The sequence below is a fragment of the Leptonychotes weddellii genome, chromosome 14 (genome assembly GCF_054177405.1).
Source record: "Leptonychotes weddellii isolate Sample4059 chromosome 14, ASM5417740v2, whole genome shotgun sequence".
NCBI classification, from domain to species: Eukaryota; Metazoa; Chordata; class Mammalia; order Carnivora; family Phocidae; genus Leptonychotes; species Leptonychotes weddellii.
Window position 1 is genome coordinate 78,718,655 of NC_138382.1, and position 25,213 is coordinate 78,743,867.

Here is a 25,213-nt window from a genome sequence, read left to right on the forward strand (position 1 = left end):
CCACATTCTGAGCCATGGAGCAAATAAACCAAATGTAAAAGGATCAAAGTCAGACAGAGTGTGCTCTCTGGCCCCAGCAGAATTAAATTAGAAATCAACAATAAGAGATCTAGGAAATTCCCAAACATACAGATGCCAATAACATCTAACATGCTCGAGGAGGACAACACAATGGAAATTAGAAAATATTTCACACAGAGGGGATAACAGAAACACAGCAGGTGACAATTTATGGGGTTAGCAGTTAGAGCTGGGCATAGAGGGAAATCCATAGCTTTTAGTGGCTTCTGTCAGAAATGAATAAAGGTCCAATATCAATCACCAAAGTTTCTATCTCAAGAGCTAAAAAAAAAAAAAAAAAAAGAGCAAAGTCAACTCAGAGTAAGTAGAATGGAGAAAAGAGTAAGGAAAAGATATCAGAGAAACAAGGAACCAACAAAACATAGGAAAAATTGACAACAAAGCCAAAAGCTATTCTTTGAAAAGATCAATTGATTAAAACCATAGCTAGACTGACCAAGAAAAAAAAAATGAGAAAAAACACAAATGATCAATATCAGGAATGAAAAAAATTGCTTATTTCAGATTGCTTTTGAAAAAGATGTACTTATTTATTTTAGAGAGAGAGAGAGACCGTGAGCAGGGGGAAGGACAGAAGGAGGGAGAGAGAGACAGAGAGAGAATCTCAAGCAGACTCCTTGCTGAGCGAGGGACTTGATCTCACAACTCATATCATGACCTGAGCCAAAATTGAGAGTCAGACGCCTAACCGACTTAGCCACCCAGACAACCTGCTATTTCAGATCTTAAAAACACGAGAAAATATTATTAATATCTTCATGCCAATACATTCAACAGCACTAACAATTTGATAAGAGTATCATTAATAACTTCACACTTATGCATCTGATAAATTCCTTCTCGTTAACAGGACAAATTCTTTGGAAAACACCAGTAGCCAAAATTTGCACTAGAGGAAAGAGAAAGTCTGTGTATCTCTATAGCCGTTTTCTTAAAATGAGTTTTTAAACTAGAAACAAAAGCTCCCCACCAAGAAAATTGAAGGCCCTGATGGTCTCACTGGTAAACTCCATCAAATTGTCAATGAAGAAATAACATCAAATTTCGCAAACTCTTTCAGGTAACAGAGAAAATGGGGAAACTTCCCAACTTGTATGAGACCAGTATAATCCTGGTACAAAAACAGACACATCACAAGAAAAGCAACAACGGCAACTGGAAAGCAGTATTCCTCACGGACTTGGATGCGTATGAACAGCTCAGGGGACCCAGCAGCCTATGGAAGGGGATGATCCGTTATGACCAAGTAGGGTTTATCTCAGAATGCAAGGATGCTTTAACATGTGAAAATCAGTTAATGTAACTGACCAATATTAACAGCATCAAGGAGAAAAACCAGATGCTTATTTCAGTAGACACAGGGAAAAGCCTTGGACAGAATTAAATTTCCAATCGTAATAAAACTCTCAGCCAACTAAGAATAAAGAGAACCACGAGGACAGCTCTGTGAACCCACGGAAAACTTCTGAGCATGTGAGGCTCTATTTTGGCACCAAAACTTCATCCCGTTTTGGGGACAGGAACTGAACTACTGAACTGGGCAAGTGCGTGTGACCAAACATGGGACTTCAGCCTCTGCGCTTGTGATAAAAACTGGACACCCTGCAAAGCGTATCTTCGCAGGCACTGACACAGTGCACCCAGAAACCAGAAGGCAAGAAATGTCATTCTGTCTCCAGTTGTCACTTTTGGAAACAACTTGTGGACATTTCCTAACACTTCTGCACTTTGCTGGCAAAGACCGCTGACTTCTACTCCTCACTGGGACACAATGGGGTGGCTCCCCCAAATCCCAGTTCCGAGACCCCCAAATTGGAGCTTCGGTTCTTGTACCAGTGCTTCCCGTTTACTAACATCTATGGTAACATCATCCTCACTGCGGTGAATGCTGTCCCCGTAAGCCTGGGCGCAGGGCAAGGACCCTGCTGTCCCCACGTCCACTTGGCATTTACTGCAGGTCCTGGTCATTGCAAGAGGGACAGCAGAAGAATGAAGTAACTCCGCACCGATCTGAGAGGAAGTAAACCGTCTCTATCCGTGGGTGGAGTTGTGGCTCGAGCTGCAGGGGGAGGGAAGAGGGCCAGAGGCGATGCAGACCCTGCTGCCCTTCTCCACACGCCCTCTGAGCAAGCACCAAAAGCGACGCTGCGCTGTGCACCCTCCGTCCGGTCCATCCCGGGTGGAGCAGAGGCTCCCTGGTGGATGGCCTCTCTTTAGCCCTTCCCTAGAGACAGAGCGTGGCTCCTGCGTGGCCCCCGGCTCCCCGGCTGGACAAGGAAGAGGGAAGCTGTTGCAAGAGAGGGAAGGGGCAGGAGCATCACATCCCCATGAGGCCCCGCGATTCCGTGACAGACGCGTTTAAGCTCTTAGCACAGGCCAGACACCCCTCAGGCCTAAGGATACTGTGGCGGTGTGGTCTCCTGCTGGTGTGGCCAGCATCTCAGCAGGGACAGGGCGCCGAGTCCAGGAGCGAAGCCGGGAGGCCCTGCAGGACCAGCACCCTTTCCTCCCCAAAGACTTGCAACTGATGAGGGAAGTCGGCCTTGGGTCGTGGTGAGAGCCTGTCACCGTCGCCCCGGGCCCAGTGCCCACACCCCGGGGAGGCCCTCTGTCTGGCCCGCCTGTCACACAGTGGGCTCTGGATCAACACCTGTCATCCCTGGGAGTCAGGAGTCAGTGCAAGCGAGGTCATCGAGGGCCCAGAGAGGCTGGGAAGGAAAGGTGGTGCACTCGGCTCAGCGCCTGGACGAGCGAGAAGCCGGGCAGCCGGCCGGCTCTGAGCACAGGCGGCACCTTGCGTAGGAGCAGCCCCATTTGCTAGGAAATTTGCAGAGAGGAGAGGGGAGAGTTAGTGCCGTTGCCCTGGCAACCACTCTGTCACATTGTAATGAGTCTGGCAGGGGAAGGAGGCTTGTCTTAAAGGAGCATGAAGCAAATCGATTTGCCTTCCAGAGGGGTCTCAGCAGGAACTCAGCTCCTTCCCAGCGCTCACTGGCGCGGGTGAGTTCCATTAGGAGGACAGCGAGGGGGAGGTACCACGAGACCTACCACCCCAGCTGAAGAGCAAAGCTGCGTCCCGTGGCACCACACCCCCTGGGCCACGTCCGTCCCGGCACAGCTCAGGGGCTCCGGGCTGGTGTGAGGGGGCAGGGCGGGCAGGACCCTCAGAGCCAGGGCCCGCGCCCACCGCCTCCTGGAGCCACAGCTTGCAGGCTCCTTGTGATTTCCTGGGCGGGAAGGCTGGGGGGGTAAGAAGAAAGACAGGAATCTGCATTGGTCAGCAGAGAGGTTGGTCGTGTCAGCCCAAAAGGGGTGAATCAAAGAAAGGAGCCCAACGGGAACCTGCTGGTGGCAGGGGCGCGGGCGCCAGGTCCACTTAGATCCAGAACTAGGACCAGATCGCAAGGGTTTTTTTTTTTTTTAAGATTTTATTTATTTGTTTATTTGACGGGGGGGGGGGTGGAGGAAGATCATAAACAGGGGGAGCAGCAGAGGGAGAGGGAGAAGCAGGCTCCCCGCAGAGCAGGGAACCTGACTCAGGGCTCGATCCCAGGACCCTGAGTTCATGACCTGAGCTGAAGGCAGATGCTTAACCAACTGAGCCACCCACGCGCCCCTCCCAAGGGGATTTTGATGCAGGACCTGATGTAAATAGTATAAACCCTGACAATGTAAAAATAATAGAAGCACTAAAAATAAATGCAGAGCCGGGAGGGGAGGCCAGGGGAAGAGGAGACGAAAATTGCCCGGTCTTTCAAACCAGGACCTGTCCGATGGGGTCAGGATGGCAACTCGGGCTGGAAACGCATCCAGCTCAACAGCTAACAGTCCACAGGGATTTCTCTTTCTCCTGGTTCGCAGGTTCTTCCAGGAGATGGTACTTGTGCAGTGGAGGTAAACGAGCTTCTAGCTCCCAGTGTCTTCTGCTTCTCTTTGGTTTCCCATCCTCTGTCAAGTTCAGGTTCGATCTAATACTTCCAGGCTGCAGAGCATGTGGGGGATGACCTCATCTTTTCGCATCGGTGCCAGCTCATCTCTCCCCCTTGTTTCTAGCGGTTGAGCATGTGTGTGCCAGGCACAGTCCCAGGCGTCTCCCACGCCGTGGCCCGCCGGCTGCACCCAGCGGGCAGGAAGGGGCTCGGAGGGCAGGGCCCGGGACGCTGATGTGTCCATGTCGCAGGTTGGGACTTGGAACTTGGTCTTAGGGGACACGGTCTTACACTTCCACGTTCTACTTCCTCTGCACACCTGCACAGACAGGTGCCTGCATGGCCCCCCCGGTGATGACGCTGGTTATTCTCGGTAGTAGGCTTCTGTGGTTCTTGCTGTTATGTTCTTCTTTACATTTTATTTTCTTAAAGCAATACAAAAACAAGTGTATAATTAAAAAAAAAAAAACCTGCTTTCCTAAGATATAAGGCACATAGGACACGATTCACCCATTTAAGTGAACAATACAATGGTTTTCGGTATGTTGTTATTTAAAAAATTATGTGCGTGTGTATGTTGACCATAAAATCGTCATGATTTTTTTAAAAGATTTTTTATTTATTTATTTGGGAGAGAGAGTGAGAGAGAGAGAGCACAAGCACGAACGGGGGAGGGGCAGAGGGAGAGGGAGAAGCAGGCTCTGAGCTGAGCAGGAAGCCCCACATGGGGCTCCATCCCAGGACCCTGGGATCATGACCTGAGCCAAAGGTAGATGATCCACTGACTGAGCCACCCACGTGCCCCAAAAATTTTCTTAATTTTTAAGTGTCCAATTCAGTGGCATTGATCACATTCACCATGTTCTGCAGCCATTACCTCTTTCCAGGTCCAGATCTTGTTTATCACCCCACACAGACATTCTGTCCTCGGAAAGCATTACTTCCCACCCCGCTCCCCCTGCCCCTGGGAGCCTCTACTCTGCCTCTGTCTCGATGGCCCGACTCCCCTTGGGCCTGGTGGGAGTGGATCCTACAGGGTGTGAGCTTCTGGGTCCGGCTTACCTCTCTCGGCACGATGTCCTCCAGGTTCATCCACAAGCCTCTGTCAGAATGCCCTCCCTCTTTAAAGCTGAGTGATATTCCAGCATGCACACACACTACGTTGTTTATCCGCCTTCTGTTGATGGACACCTGAGTTGTTTAGTTTTTTTGGCCATTGTGGTTAAGGGTGCCATGCACGCGGATGTCCGGACCTCTGTTCCAGACTCAGCTGAAGGGGACACTCAGGCGACAGGCCCGGGGCACTGAAGGCGCTCGGTGAACCCTCAACACCTCCCTCCTGGTCCCTCTGAGTTTACAAAATGTTTGGACGTGTCCTGCGTTTGGTCTTTTCAACAGCTTGCAAGGGCTGGTACCAGCATCATTCATTCCTGTCCTACAGGAGTGGAAGCTCTCAGAGCCACTCCCTGGAAGGGTCAGGACAAGACCCCGGCCCCCCAGCTCCGCGTGCAGCAACCTTCCCCCCAGCTCCGCATGCAGCCCCTCCCAGCCGTCTCCAGTTGCTGAAGGGCCAGGGGCAATGAGAACATTCAGTGAAAGAGGAGGAGGGGTGGAGAAAGAGAGCTCCCATGGTGGCTCCTCTCACTGCTTGTGGGGCCACCACCCTGCTGGAGGGCAGACCCCAGAGAGCAAGGGCTCCTCCATGGCAGAGCCGCTCAGAGAGCGAAGGCCTGGCGGCCCCACCACCACCTTCTCTTCTCAAGGTGCATGAGCCCAGCTCCTCGCCCTCCGCCCGGAGGGTGCCTCCTCCAGCACCCAGCGGCTCGGGGACAGGCTGGGGGTTGGCATCCCGTCCTGGCTCTGCACCTCCCTGGGTGACATGTTAGTAACCCCCCACCAGGGCTCCCTTTTCCCCACCTGTGATGGGAGAGGGTTGGACCGTCCGTATGACCCCTGGCAGCCTTCTTCACAGAGTTTACTTTCCAAGGGCTAAACACTAAACAATGGGACAGAGAAGAGAGACACGTGTTTAACATCTCTTGCCACCTTGCTTCCCAGAAAACAGGTGCTTGGGGACTTTTCTCCCCAGAAAGAGGAGTTTAAATGGGAAATGTGAACCCCAGGACAAGCTTCCCTGGTCTAAGACTTGGATCTCCAGATGGGGGTACGTGTAACAGGACAACGTCTGGTGACAGGAAGGAAGACACAATGCAGACCCCCCGGGGACCCTTTCAGGCCTGTGTGTGCCCGCCCCCTCGTGTATGCACACAAACCATGAACACAACCACAGATCCTCACCCACACACCCTGGATGCGGACAGCAGCCCCAGAACATGTTCTGTTCCTCTTGTGCCCCCACGCTGACCACCCCAGGAGGACAGGAAGAAGGCCTATCTGAGCACCAGATGACCCGCTTGCTAGCTCTGCCTGCCACGCCCCACTCCCACACCTGCCTTGAGACCCCCTTCTTGGGTCTGAGCGTCAGTCTATCTCATTAAACGCTGACACCTAAGGGCAGTTCAGCTTCTGTCTCTGTACCCTGGGGATGTCAAGCCTTACCTCCTGGGCGGGGCCGGCAGACCCTCCCCCGGCGGCTAGTCCCCGCCCCCTCCTGCCATCCCCATCCCAGATCCCTGGGGTCCGGAGTCCCTGCAGCTGCAGCCAGCCAGGATGGACTCCTCTCTCCGAGTTAAATTTCCCCCGCCTTTTTGATGTCACATCCTGTCCCAGCCTGCTTCCCCGCCGCCGCCCTCCCCACTCCCGCGCGTGAGCGTGGCGCGCGGGTCCCTCTGCGCCACCCGGCTGCCTTCCTCGCAAACTTTTGGCACCCCCGCCCAGGCGCGCCGGTGCGGGGGGGGGGGGGGAGCGCAGGAGGAGGGGCGGCGGAGGGCCGCGCCCCGCCCGGGGACAGCGGGGACAGCGCGCAGGACGCGCTCGCCATGCAGAGCGGAGGCTCCGGGTGCTGAAGGCGCGGGGCCAGCAGAGCCGGGAGCGCGTCCGCGTCCACGCAGCGCCGGCGCCAGCACCAGGGCTCCTGCATGCCAGGACGGCGGCCGTGGCAGCGAGACATGCAACCGGCCCGGAAGCTCCTCAGCCTCCTCTTCCTCATCCTGATGGGCACCGAACTCACTCAAGTACGTGCATCCAACGCCATTTTCCTCCCTGCGAGCGAGCGAGCGAGCGAGCGAGCGCGGCGTCCGCCCAGCGCACGGGGACCCTGAAGTCGGGGAGCGTCTGGCTCCCAGCTCCCGCCTGGGTGGGGAGGGGGTCCCAGTGCCGCGCACCCGGCTTGGAGGGAGGGGCGCGGGCTGACCCCAGACTGCTGCGCGTCCCCACCTCCCGAACCCCCAGCCCTGGCCCAGCGCAGTCGGGGGGGCTGCCCTCTCTCTCGTGGGACCCCCAGGCTCCCACTCCCCTGAGAAGTTCAAAGGGCAGCATGAGGGGCTCCTACCGCTGCTATCGTCGTGGGGGGGGGATTCGGAGCAAGGTGCCCAAGTTCCTGGCATTTCCAGAGGTAGATCTAAGTCCCACCCCACCCCCACTCCAGAGCATCCTGCATCTCTGCCTTTGGGTATAACGCTGCCCTTGGGGCTCCCAAAGCAGGGGGTGTTGGCAACTCTGCCTTGGAGGCCAGACTGGGAAGGGCAGGCAGTGCGTGCGGGGCTGGGCACATCGTGGACTCAGTGTGGCGGCTTGGGGGGTTATGGCCACATGCGCGGCAGGAAGTGTGAGTGGCAAGCCGCCGTGTGCGTGTGGGGACTGCTGGGCATTTTAAGCGGGCTTGCCATCCCCTGAACAATGTATCAATAGAAAGCCTGTCTCTGGCTGGTATGCTCCATTTTAAAAATCCATTTGGGAGCTGGCAGGTCTGGGAGGAGGAGAAGGGCTGTCTGGGAGCACTGGAATGGGGGTGTTGTTTTGGCACCGGGGTGCTGGGAAGAGGCTGCCAGCTTCAGGAGCCCGGCTGCTCCGGAGTGACATTAAAATGCCCTTTCGATGATGCCACTGTGCCATGCTCAGAGCTGAGAGACGCTGCAGGTCCAGGAGGTGGACGGGTGCCCCGTGCCTTGGCCACAAGCCCCAGCTGCCCCCGACTCTCCTTCCCTCCCTCTGTCTCCTTCCATCTCAGGATGAAAGAGGAAAACAAAGAGAGAGGGCAAGAGGTGGATCACAGGAGAGAAGGCTCTGGAACAAGCTTCCCTTGTTCCGCCCTGAAGCCCTTGCCGGCTCCCTGGCTCTGCTCGGGAAGCGCAGCGTGGGGAGGGTTCCGTGCTCCATCTGCTCTCAGAGACCTCTTCCCCGGGGCCCCAGACAGCTGGCTCCCCTGGAGAGGCTCTGCACGGTCTCCCGCAGAGAAGTTTTCTTGGCGGCCGGGAGAGCCTGGCCGAGGGGCTTGTGTACTGCGGACGGACAGTGTGCGCGTGCACACACACACACACTCACACACATGAGCACACACGGGCAGACTGGAGCCGGGCAGCTGGTGATTAGCAGCATGTGCCTTATTGAGACGTTCTGGGGAAGAGTGAGTTCTCCGGGGCCCTGGGTGGGGCTGTCCGGAGGGCCCTCCAAGCCTCAGTGGCCTTCTCCCTTCCAGGCACCCAGACCACAGATGCTTTTCATCCAGAGGTCTCCTCCTCACATCTTTTTAAAGATCCCCTGTTCTGGAAAGAAACTTTCGGTTCAACTTCAATGGGAAGCTCTGTCTCGGTGGTGAAAATGTTTGCCTGGCCATGCTGATGGTTGGGCCCCCCGCCCCCGACGAGGGTCAGCCAGCCCCCGCACACGCACCTGCCCCTCCTCCTGCAACCAGGTCCCCCTTCCAGACCCAGGTCAGCTCCCCGGCCCCCACCCCCTGCGCCAGCAAGGGGAATGGTTTTGTTTTCCCGTTTCTGAAGCAGAGCTGTGGGATGTCTCCAGGGACTGTGTCCCTCAGTGCAGCCCGGAGGCATGGCCCCACCCTCCGGGGGCCTGCCTCTGAGGTTAGGCTACCAGAGTCCTCTCTGTTGGAGGCCTATTGTCCTGAATTGTGGTGGGATTTTAGAACACAGGCTCAACCAGCTAAAATCACTTGGATTGTTCCTGTCTAGGAAGGTTCAGAGAGTGGCCACCAGGTCCAGAGGTCCCTGCTCCCTGGTGCTGCCCAGATGGCCCCATCGGGGCTGGGCCAGGGGCCTGTCCCCTTTAGCAGTAACCTCTAAGGTGGGGCGTAGAGTTGGGAGCAGGTGTGGGTGAGGGCTGGGCTGCTCTGAACCTGAGAGCTGCTTGGGGACATCCACACTCAAGAGTCTTGCTTTCTTGATCCCAAAATGATTCAGCCCTGGGAAGCCACACCGCGCAGCTGCGTGAGCCAAGCTCCATATGCTTGTGAACACCTAAAATAAGCCAACGGAGAGCCGAGCACTGGAGGCTGAGCCCTGAGGGGTCTGTCTCCCCTGCCCATCCTGTTCCTCACCCACTCTAAGTTGCTCCCACGGCTGCACCCTCCCTTTGGGGACCCTTCCAGAGATCTGCACACAAGGTTCCAGGGCCATCGTGGTCACGGGTCAGCCCGCGTTGAAGTGGGAACAAGTCAGAAACGCGAGGCTCCTACCTGTGCTTCATCCGCGCACCTGAAGGATGCAAGCGGCTGGGCGGGCGGGGGAGGGGACGTGGCCGCGCCATCTGTTCTCCCAAGGGCTCGCGTATGATGAGCCACTCAGTCCAGTGCCAGCCAGTGATGGACGGCCTACTACGTGCCAGGCTGGTGGGCCCACGGGAACTCTGTCCTCAGGAAGACGTCTTACTGGGTCTTTTTCTGCGATTTCCAATCTGGTGCTCCACGCTCCTTGAGAAGCATCTTAGGAGTTTCTGTGGGGTGTGGGGGAGCGGACCCCTCTGTCCTGGGGGAGGCTGGATGTGGGGGAGCTGACCCCTCTGTCCTGGGGGAGGCTGGATGTGGGGGAGCTGACCCCTCTGTCCTGGGGGAGGCTGGGTGTGGAGAAGCTGACCCCTCTGTCCAGGGGGAGGCTGGATGTGGGGGAGCTGACCCCTCTGTCTAGGGGGAGGCTGGGTGTGGGGGAGCTGACCCCTCTGTCCTGGGGGAGGCTGGGTGCGAGGGGAGCTGACCCCTCTGTCCTGGGGGAGGCTGGGTGCGGGGGAGCTGACCCTCTGTCTTGGGGGAGGCTGGGTGCGGGGGAGCGGACCCCTCTGTCCTGGGGGAGGCTGGGTGTGGGGGAGCTGGCCCCTCTGTCCTGAGGGAGGCTGGGTGTGAGGGGAGCTGACCCCTCTGTCCTGGGGGAGGCTGGGTGCGGGGGAGCAGACCCCTCTGTCCTGGGGGAGGCTGGGTGAGGGGGAGCTGACCCTCTGTCTTGGGGGAGGCTGGGTGCGGGGGAGCGGACCCCTCTGTCCTGGGGGAGGCTGGGTGCGAGGTGAGCTGACCCCTCTATCCTGGGGGAGGCTGGGTATGAGGGGAGCTGACCTTTGTCCTGCGGGAGGTGGGACAGCTGGGGATACATAAGCCCCAGGCCCACCTGGTCCACTAATAGGAGCATGCTGTCTGCATAGGAAGGTGTGAAATGAGTGGGGGCTCTCTAGCAAAGACCTTGACTCAGCTGCCCTTATTTGTACCCCAATCCCACCAGGTGCCATTGGGGTGACCTTGAGAAAAGCTCTTAGCCTCTTAGCATGAACTTCCACCTTTTAAAAACTGGATAACTCTCAAAGATGTCGGCCGCCCCCCACTAGACCCCATCCTGCTCAGTGGCTACCTCACCCTCCCTATCGCGTGCTGTTCTTGGACACCTGCTCGTCGGGTTTAGTGCAGTCAGACCTGGGCTCACGGTGCGGAGCGTGTCTGAGCCCTGTGGTCTGGCGTCTGGGCTGACAAGCTTTGTGGGAAGACCTGAGGCTCTGCCGTAATTGTTTGTTTAAGAGGCAGGAGTCTGTGTGAACCCGGGGCTCTGGGGTCGGAGCAGGGGCGAGCTTGGAGAAGGTGATGGGCGAGCCTGCGGTCCTGAGGTTGCTCTTGCGTCCAGCAGTAGCTGGGGCAAGAAGGGGGGAGGAGCAGGGGCGGAGGGGGCTCCCCGCAGAGGCTGAGGAGGAAGGGTGTGTGGAGGAATCTGATTTATTCTAACCGAGAAGCAGAGCTCCTGTCCTTAGGACGCAAGCCCCCCACGGGCACACCCTGATGGGCTTCTAGCTGATGAGCCAAGTGCACTTGAGGGCCAAGAGTCACCATGCTTGTATGGCTGGGCCAGGAGCCCGAGTCCAGATGTGAGCAAAGCCGACTCCCTTGGGGAGGTGTGGGTGGACGGACGTGGATGGATGGACAGGGCAGTGTCACAGAGCAGACTGCGTGGGGCTAGCCCCTCAGAATCCTGCTTGGACCCATCGCTCCCAATCTCTTCTCTCCTGAGATTCTGCCGGACCTGCTCCCCTGAGCAAATTTAACAAGAATAAAACAGCCCAGTTCTGTGACCTGTCGGAGACTAACCTTGGACGGGTGACCCCACTGACCTCCTGTCCACCTGCCCTGGCCCCTGGCCTCCCCCACATCTGCACTGGATACGAGAGTGGTCGTGGTGGTGGGGCTGGGGGCTCAGGAGCACTGTGGTCTTCTCCTAAACCAGTTAGTTCACAATGCAGGGCATCTACTCCTTCTCTGAGGGTGGGTCTGTGGGCCCCTGCCTTAGGGCTGGTCCACCAGAGAGGAGCAGGGAGGGGAGCGTGCTCCATTCCCAGGTGGGCCCGCCTTCGGGGGGTGGGCAGGGAGGTGCTGCGACACCAGGAGGGCGTAAAGCTGTAAATCCTCCTCCCAGGCAGCTGCTTCATCTCTGAGAGCAAATTGCTTCTCATTCCACTGACTTCCGCCTTCCCCAATAAAAAGAAAGGTAATTTTCTGCCTTGGGTTGTATTTATTACTAAAGTTATCAGGCCCTATAATCAGTATTAACATCACCGTGTAAAGTAATACAAAACTAATTACTAGCTAAACTGAATTAGATACATGGCAACTGCCGGCCAGGCTGACAGGGAGGGGAGCCAATTTTTGACTCTGAAAGGAGCACCGCCGATGCCCCTCAGCCTCTGAAAGCCACAGCCGTAGGGTCCTCGCCACGCCGGGGCCCCTCCCGATGGTCTGGGCGGCTCTGACTGGGGCAGCAGGGCTGGGAAGTGAAGATGCCCGTCCCTTAGCTTTTCAGGCAGCCGCACACACGAGAAACCCACCGGACCCTCAAACACAGGGGTAACCCCAGGAAGAAGGGTTACTGCTAAGTGGCCCCGACTCACGCTGCCCGCCAGGAGCGCCATCTGGCTCCGCAGGGAGCAAGCCCAGCGACCCCATGCAGCGTCCTCACTGTCCAAGCTCAAGGGGACGTAGCCTGCCTCGCAGCCCAGCGCGTGACAGAGCCCTGGTGCGCCCCCAGGTCTGTCTACCACCTGCGACACCGAGCTCACGTTTCTGTTAAGGTGGAGAGAAAACGTGAGAAGTAGAGGGAAAGGCTCAAGGTCACAAGCAGCAGCCAGAAGGGAGGTGCCTGCAGCCATCGAGCCAGAGCTGCAGACCTTGGCAGAGCCGCACTGGGGCTCCCGGTCGGCCGAGTCTCTGGCTGCGGGCCCCATGTTCTGACCTGGACACCCAGCTTTTAGAAGGGGAGCAGCAGAGCACCCCGGGGTGGGGTCCACATTGTGGTCTCCGTCCTACCATGAAGGGTGGGCGGCCTCGAGCAAGTCCCCGTCCGGGGGGCGTCTGGGAGAATGCACCCAGGCCCCTCATCTCAGTTCTCTGGGGAATAAAAGGAGGGTGCATGGAGGGAGCTCTGCAGCTGCTCACACGTCCCAGTATGTCTGTGTGTGCTTGCCGGCTGAGTCCAAGAAGCTGGCGAGCACACGCGGATATGCTGAGCCAACGTCGTTGATCACGGACAGGCCCGCAGTCCCAGCACACCATGTGTGGCTCTGGGCATCATTTACGCAGCGCCGGGGGAGGAGGGACCAGACCCTGCTCACGGCTACTTGCAAAGGCCGGCTCCCTCGCCCTCTGGGCCCAGGTTAAATCTTACAACAACACGGCCAGATGACAGAGGGTGAAAGCGCCTCCTTTGCTCTCGGGCAGTGTTTTAAGACGCGAGCTTTCCAATCCGCTTGCTCTCATCTCGGCGACAGGGATTGGTCCTGTGTGCTCCGTATGCAGGGTTTAATGACAGCTACGGTCTGGTGGTCGGGAGAGAGTGGGCGGCCGGGAGAGCCTGGGGAGAGGTGGGCAGACGCCCCATGTCCAGCCTCCATCCGCATTCAGAGGCGCAGGTTCGTAGAGCTCACTCCCATTCCCAGCGTTAGCGAGCGTGCAAGATGCTCAGGCTGCACGGCAGGGACTTCTCCAGTGTGCAAGATGGCTCTCGCGGGTGGCTCTGGAGAGAAAGTTACTCCCCCTTGCTGCAAGGGATGCTTGGGGTGTCTGAGGGTCGAAGAGAGAACAGAGGTGTATTTAAAGATGTTATAAATAGCGTACTCAGCACCACAGGGTGTTGGTGTTAAATCTGACAGCAGAGCAGGACTCGGAGCAGAAACGGAGGCAGGCTTTTAGAAACAATCCGCCGCTCTCCGACGTGAGTCCCTGAGCCCCTGCCCTGCCCAGCGCACCAAGGTTCCCGATCCCTGGGCAGCCCAGCCTCCGGGCCTCGTCCTGTGGATGCAGGGGCAGAGTCAGCTGTGAGTGGGGAGTGGGGAGAGGGCGCCGGGGGCATGGCATCGAGAGACTCTATTTCTCTGGAGACAACACACCCTCTGCAGGGCAGCTTTCTGAGGCCGAGTCTGGGCTCAGCGGGCAGAGGGTCCCAATCTGCTGAGGGCAGAGCGTGGGCTCTGGGAGGGAAGAGCGTCTGGCTGTGCCTAGGTCCCGCTCTGCGCGGGCACTGACTTCCTGGGTGCCTCCTGCATCCACAGCTGGACCCCAGCGTTGACTCTCAGATGTTTTTATAACTATGTCACATTCTGATCCATGTCAGGAGCCGTGAATTCGTGTCAGGATCATTGACTGACTCCGTAGAAACCAGTCCGTCCTCCTCCATCAGTTATGGGGAGTTCCCTTAATGGACGGTAGGGAACAGTAACGTTTATGGGACCCCCCAAAAACCACAAGCTCAGCCCACAGGGCCCTGCAGAGTCATCTCATCTGGGCTCTTCAAAGGGCCGCCCCCAGAAGTGGACCCCATGTCCGATGGGCATCTAAGAGCACGTGCAGGCGTGGCCTCCCGGTCTGGACGTGAGCCAGTCTGAGGCAGTGTTTATGAAAGCAGCATGGAACTTTCCATAGCAGGAGCAGAGGGTGTGGGGGCAACAGGGAGGGGCCACGGGCAACCAGTCTCTGGAGGGACAGAGAATCAGGACTGAGGGCTGGAAGGGGGCATCGTGGCTCAGGGAAGAAGCAGGTCCAGGGATGGCTGTGGGTCACAGAGCACTGACCCCTGGGGACTGGAAGAGACGCCGTGAGTCCCAAAACCTCAGAGGAGCTTGAGCCTGCGCGGCCGGTGGAAGGAAGTGGCCTGGGAGGAGGTTCGGCACCAGGACGGGCCAGCTCTCTGCAGCTGGGCTGACAACTTCCAACCGCAGTGGCACCCAGGACGACCAAGCATGTCTGGGGCAGGCTCGTAGCAGGCTGGCGGAGCCCCGGCCTGGGTCTTCTGAGCCCCTCTCCGGACATGCTCTCCCGGTGGTCGGGCAGAGAGCAGACTGCCCTCAGCACAGCGCACACCTGGCGTTTGCACACGGCCCAGCCCCAGCGGTGTGCTGGGAGACCCTCCACCACAGAGGACCCGGCAAGTGCCCAGGGCCGGGCCAGGAGGAAACCCCCTCAGGAGTGTGTGTGAGGAGCAGTAACCCCGTCCACCGCCGTCCACCCGGGGTAAACCCAGAGGCTGTGGAGGGGGCGGGATAAGGGGATGATGCTTGGATCGGGCTGCCCGTGGTGGTCTTCCGTGGCTGCTGGGAGAGGGGGTTCAGGTCACCTGTGGGCTCCTCCCAAGGTGCCCGGCTCCAGACCAGACCCTCTCCCCGCGGCAGGGATGTTCTTCCCCAGCAGGAAAGTGAGTGGCCAGGGCACATACAGGCTGGAAGGAGCCAAAGAGCTGTGTGCAGACCCCCCCCTTCCTCTCCCACGTCTGTCTTCCCTCTTCCTCCCCCACCCCAGCTGTGTGCAGGTAGCTTGAGAAAAATGTGCATGGTTTTTTCACAGCAAAAGAGCATCCAAACTTTTTTCCTTCCGGATGTGCCTATGCTCAGACCTGAGGCTTCAGAGCGCTCGCTCGCCCTGTCTGCCCCTTGAGAACGCAGCGAGGAGGCGGGCCCTCCCAGAACGCGACCCCACCATTGCCTTGCTCTCGGACTCCCAGCCTCCACCGCTGTGAGCCTCAGCCTGTGGCTTAGAGGCCACCCATCGGTGCTGCTTTGTCACACAAGGGGGGCGGACACCATGATATCCGTCGGGCCGAGGGCCACCACGTTTTTGAGCTTGGTCCTGGGAATGGCAGGCACCCCAGATGACCCTGGACAGGTCTTGTCATCTTTCTGAGCCCGACACAGCAAGAGCATCACCCAGGGGCGTCCGCAACGATTAAGGGACGTCAGGCACCTAGCGTGAGGGTGTCTGGGGCACGGCGCCGGCTCAGTCAGGGTTACGTGGCTATTCCGAGTTGTGAACGTAAGTGAGCCCTTGCTTCAAGGGAAGCTGTGTGCAAATTGGGATTTAAGTTCCTCCTCAGGAACATTTGGGGTTGGCCGAAGCCAAGGATCTTTAATCCAAATGCCTCACTCTTCCACAATTCATAGTTTGCTTTGGGAAATACTGTGTAGCCTTCTAAATCGAATTACACTTGCTTGAGGCTTCTCGGATGACCCTTTCAAACGCATTAAAAGTGGTAGTCTTTCCTACTGACTCATGGATTCCAGTCACTGGAGAGGACTCTGGTTTGGGATTGGATGAGTCGGAGGTGACTTCCCTCCAACCTCCAGCTTGTCAGAGGAGGGGTGCAGGGCAAGGAGGCAAGGGTGTATGCCAAGGCGGTAGGGGTGCAGGGCAGGGGGCCAGGGGAGTAGGGCAGAGTGGCTGGGGTGCAGGCTGCCAGTGGGTCAGGAGGAGGGCCGTACCCACTGCACACCCCTGTTCTGTCTACACATGCCCTCTGGGAGGGAGGGATGTGAAGGGTGCCTCTGTCCACCTCTTTATAAACACCGACAGGAAGGAAGAGGTGGTGAGGAGGGGCTGGGTGTGAGCTGGCTTTGCCCCCGAGTCTTTCTCAAATCCCCGACGTCCCAGGGTCAGCTTCGCTCCCGGGCAGCTGCAGGAACTCCGAGGCACTGTCCACGTGTGGCAAACCCAGTGGGAGTAACCCAGAGCCACACGTGTAAAAGACAGCCTCTCAGCCATGCCTTGGGGGGTGCCAGAAACCCTCCTGGCTCCCAGCGTGACTACAGAGGGGGCCTCACATCCCCAGGCCAGCCCCAGGCTGTGCCCGGGGTCAGAGGGAGTCCCGGGCGAGCGAGCGAGGCCGCCCAGCGGTCCTCGGATGGAGCACCAGCCCCACGGTCTCCAACTACCTGGGCTCCGGTTTCTCCATGGAGGAGCCTGGCCAAGTTGGCGCTCTTCAGACTTAGAGAACCAACTGTAAATCCTTATGGGACGTTACTGACATGAAGTGAAATCAGACGTTCTTCAAAATCAGGAGCTTTTTTTTGGTCTAATTCTTTACATCTGCCCATCTGGAGCGTCCTCTCCCTAGAGCGTGGCTCTGCTTGGTGGGGATCGTGTTCGTGTCCAGCGATACCTCTTCAGCATCTGTATGTCTGTATCACTGATACTAGCTCTCACGGGGGGTGGCCGAGGTCTGCGTGGGGGGCGCATCCCAGCTCTGCCGTTCACTTAAACCCTGGTCGCTCAGCAGAGGGGCCTCCTGAGTAGGTTTTGTCTCGTGCAAAGCAGGATACTCTTAGTGGTCGCCAAGCCTGCACCCGCAGCAGCCGGCCAATCTTCATCATACCGTGCAGAGAAAAGTGACGACGACTATTACTGAACCCATTTCACAGATGGGGAAACAGGCACAGAAGGGCTGATGCCCTGGCCAGGATCTCCCAGCCGGTGGCAGGCCGTCTGCCCGCGTCTGCATTCTCGGTGCTGGAGCGGCTCATCGGCGATGCCCCTCTCTGGCCAGGGCGTGTACTTGGTTGCGATGCGGGGGATCTGCTCCCGCGTTGGGGTTGTTTCTTTTTTTTTTAAAAGACTTTTTATTTATTTGTTTGACAGAGAGAGACACAGCGAGAACAGGAACACAAGCAGGGGGAGTGGGAGAGGGAGAAGCAGGCTTCCCGCTGAGCAGGGAGCCCGATGCGGGGCTCGATCCCAGGACCCTGGGATCATGACCTGAGCCGAAGGCAGACGCTTAACGACTGAGCCACCCAGGCGCCCCTGGATTTTTTATTTGATTGTATGGATTGCTCTCTGTTGATGTCGGTTATTTTGTTGTTGTTTTTCTGGGTTTAGCCTTTGTGATCCTTTTTTTTATTTCCAAGTTTTTATTTAAATTCCAGTTAACATACAGTGTAATATTACTTTCAGGTGTAGATCCTTTTTTTTATCTCTAACATTTTATTGTAAAAAATTTCAAACAGCGGAGTTGGAAACATTGTACAGTGAACCTAGATTTTGCCATTACATCTTTAAATAGTTGTTGTTTTAACTCCCACCCCGAGTCCTCTTGCAGTGTCTCCATCTCTGGAGCATTTTATTCCTTCTTGCACGGAGATGCTCCAGGCTCATCTTGTTCTTTCCCAGGCCTGGATCCAGCCATTCTCCTGGGAGCCTGGTTCCTTGAAACAGAGAAGGGTCTTTTTTTTTTTAAAGATTTTTTATTTATTTGACAGAGACACAGTGAGAGAGGGAGTACAAGCACGGGGAGTGGGAGAGGGAGAAGCAGGCTTCCCGAGGAGCAGGGAGCCCGATGCGGGGCTCGATCTCAGGACCCCGGGATCATGACCTGAGCCGAAGGCAGACGCTTAACGGCTGAGCCACCCAGGCGCCCGGGGCTGTTTCTGTCCGGGGTTGAACAGCACGCTGTCCCCCGCGTCTTGGCCTCGCCCCTGGGTCAGTCTGCAGCACGCTGTACCCCCATCTCGCACTAGTAGGTAGTAAGCAAGTACCTGCGGCTTCTGGATGGAGGGCCTGAGAGTTGTCGGTTGGGTTGGGTTGGATTGAAATTCTTCCCACCGAGTAAGCGGCCACAGTCTGCAGTGGGACTTGAGGGTGAGTGGTTTGGGCCCTGAATCTGTTCATCGCGTGCTGGCAGAGGAAGGAGGCGGACCGTGGGTAGCCCGGTGGATGCCGCCTCCAGCACCCGCCTCGTGCGACCTGGTGTGACCTGGACTCCACGGGCGGTCAGCAGAGCCTGCAGTACCAGCACACGCTGGGAGATGGCGCCCTTCCCCAACGGTTGGAACTGGCCACCTGCACTCCCTCGCGTTCATCAGGGAAACCAATCAGCAAACCCTTCAGCGGGGTCTCACACCCAACACTCAGGCCAGGACCGCCCTGGCTGGAATCAAGTCCCCTCTCTGAAAGGGGACGGAGCAGAGTGAAGCCCCGGGAACATGGTGTCCATCTTTGGTGGGCCCCAGGAAGGCTGGCTCCTTGCGATCTCCGTTCGGGAAGGGAGATTTATTCTCACCCAGGCAGAAGAGAGTGTAGTGAGTGATCTGGGGAATTCTTCTCTTCCCAAATGGCTGGGAAAGCTTAATGGGAGCGACTGGAGGATGTGCCTTTCATCCCCTAGGAGCCTCCTGCAAATGCTAAAGCCCCATTAAGGTGTTCGACCCAGGCAGCCCCGGGCTTCTGGAGAGACTCGCACGTGTCTTGGTGTGACGCTGCAGAGGGCTGGGGACTTGCACCAGGGCTTGGGACCACCACCCTTGCCCCCAGCCACAGACCCCAAGGCCCCACCTAGGGCCATGCTCCTCATGGGCGGGGCACCTTTTGCTCTCCTGCCCAGATGCCCCAAACCTGCACCCAGCTCCTGCCCTGCAAGCTGGGCCCTGCACCCCTCCTGCATGCACAGACTGCTCCCACCCACACCCAGGAGCCCACACTGGTGGGTGCCGGCAACTGCCAGGAGACTCCTTTCTTCCCAGAGGCATCAGAGCACCTGGCCCCCCAGCTCCCGGAGAGCCCTCCCCTTTACACCTCTTTCCCTCCCCCCCAGCGCTGGGGCTGGAGACCCCCCCTCCCGGCTTCAGGGGGGCGGCAGGGCTGGCCTGCGGAGCGTGGAGCTACCCCCAGGTATGTCCTGGGCAGCCAGGGCTGACCGCGCTCCGGTGGGGGTGGTCCCACAGGGGTGCCCAGGCCTGACTCAGCCGGGAAGGAGGGTAGCAGCGGCGTAACCCATCCGGACAGTCAGGCCGCGAGGCGCACGCGGATTTTAGGACCTGGGGGCGGTGGTCAGCTTTCCTCCCTGAACACCCATCTCAACCCCTTGGCGACTGGGGTTTGCAGGCCTCGCTGCCAGCAGCCAGGGGGCGGCGGGGAGCCGGAGCGGAGAGGAAAAATCCACCCATTTCCTGGGCAGATTGCGTCGGCCGCCGCCCGGCCGTGTCCCCGCCTCCCGGCCGCGGCCCCCGCGCGCAGCCCGCGCGGCGCTCAGAGCCGGAGCCGGAGCCCGAGCCGGCGGCGGGGCGCGGGCGCAGGGCGCGGAGGGGCGGCGGCAGCGCGGACACCGGGCGGCAGGCGGCGGCCACTCTCCCCCGGCGCCCGGGCGGCGCGGCCATGGCCGGGGCGCGCGGGGCGGCGGCGGCGGCGGCGGGCGGGCGGCGGCGGGCCGAGGGGGCGCGGGGACTCGGCCGGGCGCCCCTGCCCGCCGCGGCGCCGGCCGCCTGAAGGCTGCCCCGGGGCGCGGAGCCGGCGCCGGCGCGCGCGGGCGCAGGGAGGCGACTCGAGGCGCGATGTCGGTGCCGCTGCTCAAGATCGGGGTTGTGCTGAGCACCATGGCCATGATCACCAACTGGATGTCCCAGACGCTGCCCTCGCTGGTGGGCCTCAACACCACCAAGCTCTCTGCGGCCAGCGGCGGGACGCTCGACCGCAGCACCGGCGTAAGTCCCCGCCGCCGCCCCGCGCGCCCTCCCCGCCTGCTCCCCTCGGACCACGACCCCGGGCTGGGCGGCGCCGAGCAGGGCGCAGGGCCAAGGGCACCGGCAAGGGTCCGCGGCGGCTCCCCCAGTGGGGGTGACCCTGTCCCCGTGCTGCCCCGCCCTGCCCCCCCTGCCAGTGGCCCGCCCTGGTCCCCCAGGGGCGCCACCTCCTTCTTTTGCTGGGCTTCCTCGGGGGGTGGGGGGGGCAGGGGGCCTCAGGGACTCTGAGGCTTGGAGTCCCCTTCAACTAATAGGAAGTTCCTCACTGACAAGGTCAGGAAACTGAGGCAGGGGACTTGGGGACTTGTCCAAGGTCACTCAGCAGGTAAGGGGTGGGGATGCCGCTGCTCCACCCTGTCGGGGCTGGTCCAGCCAGCGCTCGAACTGAGCCCGCCCTACTTTGTGAGAGCCGGACCGGACTGGACTGCCAGAGTGGACCAGCAGGCAGGCGAGCGAGCTGGTGGCTCCGAGTCCCTGAGGCTCCTTTCCCTGTTCATCCCCGCGCCAGGTCCCTCAGGGTCCCGGAGCCCGAAGGTGCAGTGGCCGGGGCGGGGCCCTGGGAGGCACCTGCTGTGGAGCTGGCCCCCTCTCGGTCCTATCACCCCTCCGTCCTGCTTCCCAGGTGTCTTTTTCTTCCCTTGTCAAGGCCTTGGGGGAGGGGGCGAGTGGCCAGGGCGCCTGTGGGCAGGGCTGACTCAGATGGTGGCTGGAGCTGCGTGAGCCAGGCTAAGCTGAGCCAGGCTAAGCGGGAAGCACCCCTGAGCGGAGGAGGATGTGAGGAAGGGTCCCAGGCTGGCTCCCTCTGGGGTGGGGGGTGGCGGGCAGGAGGCTCCTCTCCCGCCTGGTTTTGGCTGCCCAGGGCACAGTGCTCTGGGAGGAGGTCTCCACGTGACCCCAACCTAAGACCCTCGTCATGTTCACCCCACCGGGTGTTTCAAGGATGGCACCCAGCGTTGCTTTCGTAATGACTGCGCTCCTGCGTTTGGGTCCTCAGCTTCTGGGGTTGGCAATGAATGAAACGAATGTATAGCTACTATAGATTCTCCTCCCCACCCCCATGCTAAAAATAGCAGGGAGGTGACCTGAGGCGACAGGGCAGGCTGCGGGGGAGGGTCTGTGCTAGGGGAGTGTTTTTGGACAGTAGTGTCCTCCCCGGGTACCGAGTGCTCAGCACCTGAGCTGGGCTGCAAGGTGACAGCAGCCAGGCACAGCCCTGGTTTCTCGGTGTTCCTTGGGCATACCCCAGGACCGAGGTTGGGTGTGACCTGGCCCCACATGGCACCAGAAACTTGGCGACAGCCACCAAATGACCCGTGGGTAGCAGCCCTCGCAGAGTTGGAAGGCTGGTATCTCCTCGGGCAGTCCCTGCCAGGCTTCCTGCGGGACGGCAGCTGGGGCTCGGGGTCCTTGCGGCTCTGAGCTAGCGGGCTGCCAGATCCCGGCTCTTACCACGGGTGTCCCTCTCCAAGCGTCAGGGACGGCTTTGCAAGGCTGCGCCAGCCTTATGGGGAGGAGATCTTGTTTCTGAATTACGTGCTGCTGTGAGTCAACCAGGCACTCGCGTTCCGGCCTGTCTCCTCGCCGGCTTGCGGCCTCTCCCCCTCCCTGCTACCTGGCCCATCGATTCAGTCGGATGCCAGAACACCACACATCCCTGGAATTGAAAAATGCCCTGAATTTGAACAAAATTTAGAGTTGTGCCTGTTTGACTTCCTTCTAGCCCTGGGGACCTCGATGGGATTCCAGCCCTTTGTTCTCAGGGGCTCCCGTCCGTCCCCGTGGTCAGAACGTGTCTTCGGACCGCTTTTGTCCTTCTCTGCCAGGGGGTCGGACTTGGACAGCCCTCCCTGGTTGTCGTGCCCGATGCACTTCCTTATGGTCTCACCTCTCTCCCTCTCGCTCCCTCACCCCACCTGCCCCCCCAGGTGTTGCCCACCAACCCTGAAGAGAGCTGGCAGGTGTATAGCTCTGCCCAGGACAGCGAGGGCAGGTGTATCTGCACAGTGGTCGCCCCCCAGCAGACCATGTGTTCACGGGATGCCCGCACGAAACAGCTAAGGCAGCTCCTGGAGAAGGTGAGTCTGTGCGCGTGTGTGCGCGTGTGTGTGCCCACACCAGCTCCAGGGCTGGGCTAGCCTGCATGGTCTGTCCTGGCAGCAAGACCTCCCTCTTTCTCGGCGTGTCCGTGCTCAGAGTAGTTGTGAATGGATGACTGGGTGGATGGAGGCCCCCCACGGATGGCGCAGGAGGAGACGAGTGGCCCCTGCTGGTCGCTGCCCTGGGGAGCCGCGGGGGGCATGGGCTGCTCCCCTGTGCCACCATCTCCCCATCCCTCCTAGTGATGCAGCCCCCCGGGAGAGCGCCCTGGGGGCCCCTTGGGTCTCGGCTGGTGGGCTCTTTCCGGGGCCCGCGAACAACTGGATCTGCCAATCGCTGGCCGTGTGCTGCAGGTGCCCCGAGTCTGCCCCTCGGCAGCCCAGCAGCGCCATGTGCTGCAAACACGTGCTTTGCACCCGTCATTTCAAAGAACCTACACGAGAATCATGTCGACTGGGCGAGATTTTTCACCCCGTTTCACCACCCACCTACGCACACGGACACCGCACGCCCATGCACACACCATGCACAAACCTCCTCCACAACCCCCCCCACACACTGGATACACGTGCACCACATATACCCCACGTACACACACACACACACACACACACACACCGGTAAGCCATAAGTTTGCCACGGTTGAGGGGTATGGGGTGGGGTGCAGCCTGAGCCCTGAGGAAGCCATTCCCCAACCCCCGGGGCTGTGCTCCTTGCTGGGGAAGGTCGTGGCCGTGCGTTTGGAGAGAGGACAGCACCGTGGTGCTCGGTCAGAACTGTTCAGTTTTGAGCCCAGCTCAACCACAACCCCTCATACAACTGCAGGCAAATCAGGTCCTTGTCTTGGCCTCAGTTTCCCAAAGTGTGGAGGGAAGGCGTGGGTCAGCGATTCCCGGCTGCGCCCAGCTCTGCGCGGTCCCGGGGATGGGTGTGTGGGGGGAGAAGGGCCTGGAGGCCATGGGCGCAGCCTGGCCGTGGTGCCCGGTCCACTGTAAGTGACAGTGTGGTCTTTGTTCTGCGTCTCTAGCCCACCCAGTACTTCATTTAGAAAGAATTAAAGTAAACACATTTAGCACATGCCACAAACGTTCATTAACACCAAACTAGACCGTAGCCTAATTGGGCCTTTAATTATTCAGAGTTGTAGAGGAAGGAGGTGGAGCTGGGAGGGGCCTCTGGGACCTGGGGGGGGGCAGGTGGGGGCTGGGGGGCAGGCTTCAGGCCCTGGAGCTCTTGGGGGAGGTGCCCTCTGGATTCCAGAAAGCTCTCGGAGCCCCTGGGAGCGCAGGCCTTGGGGCCCTTCTTTCTGCCTCCATACTCCAGGGTGTCAGGGCTGAAAGGTTTAAAACCCTATCTTATACCCCTGTGGGCACTGTGTTTTCAGAGGGCAGCAGCCTTTTGTTGTGAAAGAGGGCCCCCGTGGCTTCCTGCGTTCAGACTGTGTGGCGGGGGCAGGGCTGCTCCTGCCTGTGGGGAGGGGGCACCGAGGTGCGAGGCTCTGGTGGTGTGTTCCCTCGGCGGGGCTGGGGTCCCAACCGAGCACGAGGCGCGGAGCTCTGTGCTTCTCCAGCCTAGCTGCACATGGAGCTCCACCCGAGGGGCGTCCAGAGGTGCAGTCGTGGGCTGCACACCCAGGGGTCCGACTGTCGTTAGCCTGGGGTCCCTGGGAGGGCCTGGAGGCCAGTACCCGACAGATGCTCCAGTGCCGACCTGCGGCCAGGGCTGAGGGCCGCTGGAAACCCGCTGAGTGGAAAAGGCCTGTGGGGGCCGTGGGCTCTGTTCTCTTTGAAAAAGCCACCAGCCCTGACTTTGGAAGTAGGGGCTTTGGAGTCAGGCCAGGCTTTGGATCGTGGCTGCCCGCTGTGGGATGGTAGACAAGCGGCTTAACTTCTCTGAGCGTTGGTCTCTTTATGCATAACATGGGACTCGAAATAGTGTTCACCTCCCAGGGTTTTATAAAGATTGAATGGAGTAAGTGACAGGACGGGCTCAGCCTGGGGAGGACTGTGTCTTTGATAGCTGTGTGACCTTGAGCTCGTCAGTTGGCTTCTCAGGGACACATCCTGCAGGAAAGAGGATGGATGGCCCAGGGACGGGAGCGTAGACCGGGGTCTTCTCGAGGGAGAACACCCACCTCGGCCCATTCGTCTGCTTTATGACCGGCCAGAGTGGGGGTCCTCGCTCCAGGTGGGACAGACAGTAGGAGAGTCCGCATTTTGTTTTAAGGCAATGGAGTAGCTTGGCATCTTTAAAATTTGTTTTCTCGATCTTAAATTTAATCTTATTTAAAATTCGTGAAAAGCATTCCTTGTCTGGCAAATGAGAAGCCCGTCGCGGTGCGTGTGGCCCCCGTTGGAGGTCTGAGTCTGGAGCGAGTGCGGACCCAGCAGCTTCTGCTCAGCCCACGGAAGCCCCGGCTCTTGTGGGTTTTGCCAACACGGCAGGAACCCTACGTCTCCGGAGGGGAGAGGGATCTTGACTGGAGCGGCCATTTGTGCTCCTCCTCCCAGCACTGTGGCTGCAGGAGGCCCTCCGTGCATTAGGCACTGGGGGGGGGGGGGGGAGACACACCTTGTGCTGTGGTTGTAGGAGTGAATAAGCCCCAGGCCCCTCCCACCCCGAGTTGCCTGTCCAGCCAGGTGGTTGAGACAGATGTGTATGTGTGGTTACTGCCGGTCAGGCATTGCGCCAGCGAGGTGATGCCGTTTCCAAGTAGTATGCAGCCGCTTCTGGCTTTGGCGCATCCTGGAAACCTCCCTGGAGGAGGTGGTGTTTGGGCTGGGCTTTAAAATATGAAGGAAACCAAAACTCACAGCTCTTCTCAAAGGAAGTCCTGTGGTTATTCAGTGTGACAGGATCAGGTGAGGGGGGCAGGGAGAGAGAAGGTAATAGAGCAAATGTTTTCCAGTTCCCTATAGAAAGGATCAGAGAGTATCAGAGTCACCCACATCGTG

The 25,213-nt window shown here is 59.1% G+C and overlaps 1 protein-coding gene across 3 annotated transcripts in view; it reads left to right on the forward strand.

Moving 5' to 3' along the window:
* Window positions 1-6,872: 6,872 nt before the first annotated feature.
* The window catches only part of OLFM1 (olfactomedin 1), a 29,456-nt gene continuing 11,115 nt past the window's right edge, over window positions 6,873-25,213 (forward strand). The window contains exons 1-2 of one of the 3 annotated variants that reach the window (XM_081803932.1): window positions 6,873-7,144; window positions 22,088-22,237. In XM_081803932.1, coding sequence (XP_081660058.1) covers window positions 7,049-7,144; window positions 22,088-22,237 — 246 coding nt within the window. In that variant the 5' untranslated portion in view covers window positions 6,873-7,048. Of the gene's footprint in view, window positions 7,145-19,907; window positions 20,124-22,087; window positions 22,238-25,213 lie in introns of those variants that run through there. The other 2 variants (XM_081803931.1, XM_081803933.1) reach the window with 2 other exon arrangements.